Consider the following 354-nt stretch of genomic DNA (forward strand, 5'->3'; position numbering starts at 1 on the left):
CCGTGCTCAAGCCGCGCCCGCTGTGGACGGGCAAGCAGGTGGTGTCCATGTTCATGCCGCGCGTCAACCTGGAGCGGCGCGCGGCATGGTACAAGGACGGCGAGCCAGACGCCATGTCGCCAGTGGACGCGCAGGTATGTGCGGGGGGGCGGCGCAGCGCAGCAGCGGCAGGGCGGGGGCGCCTGCGGGTCTCCTGGCAAGGGGCCGCTGCGGGGCTGCTGGGCGGCTGCCTCGGGGATGGCAGCCGGGCTGTGGCGCTGCCTGCTGCGCCCCCCGCTGGCGGGCACCGGGAGAGGGAGACGAACTCCCGCCTGCCTCACCCTGCGTGCCTGGCTGCGCGCCCCCCCCCCTCCC

General features: G+C 76.0%; 1 protein-coding gene across 1 annotated transcript in view; it reads left to right on the forward strand.

Moving 5' to 3' along the window:
* Positions 1 to 47: 47 nt before the first annotated feature.
* The window catches only part of CHLNCDRAFT_55803 (hypothetical protein), a gene marked incomplete at both ends in the record, with an annotated part of 2592 nt that continues 2285 nt past the window's right edge, over positions 48 to 354 (forward strand). The window contains one exon of the mRNA XM_005842585.1: positions 48 to 134. Within this exon, the coding sequence (XP_005842642.1) occupies positions 48 to 134 (87 nt within the window). The remainder of the gene's footprint in view (positions 135 to 354) is intronic.

This window comes from Chlorella variabilis, assembly GCF_000147415.1.
Source record: "Chlorella variabilis unplaced genomic scaffold CHLNCscaffold_267, whole genome shotgun sequence".
Taxonomy (NCBI): domain Eukaryota; kingdom Viridiplantae; phylum Chlorophyta; class Trebouxiophyceae; order Chlorellales; family Chlorellaceae; genus Chlorella; species Chlorella variabilis.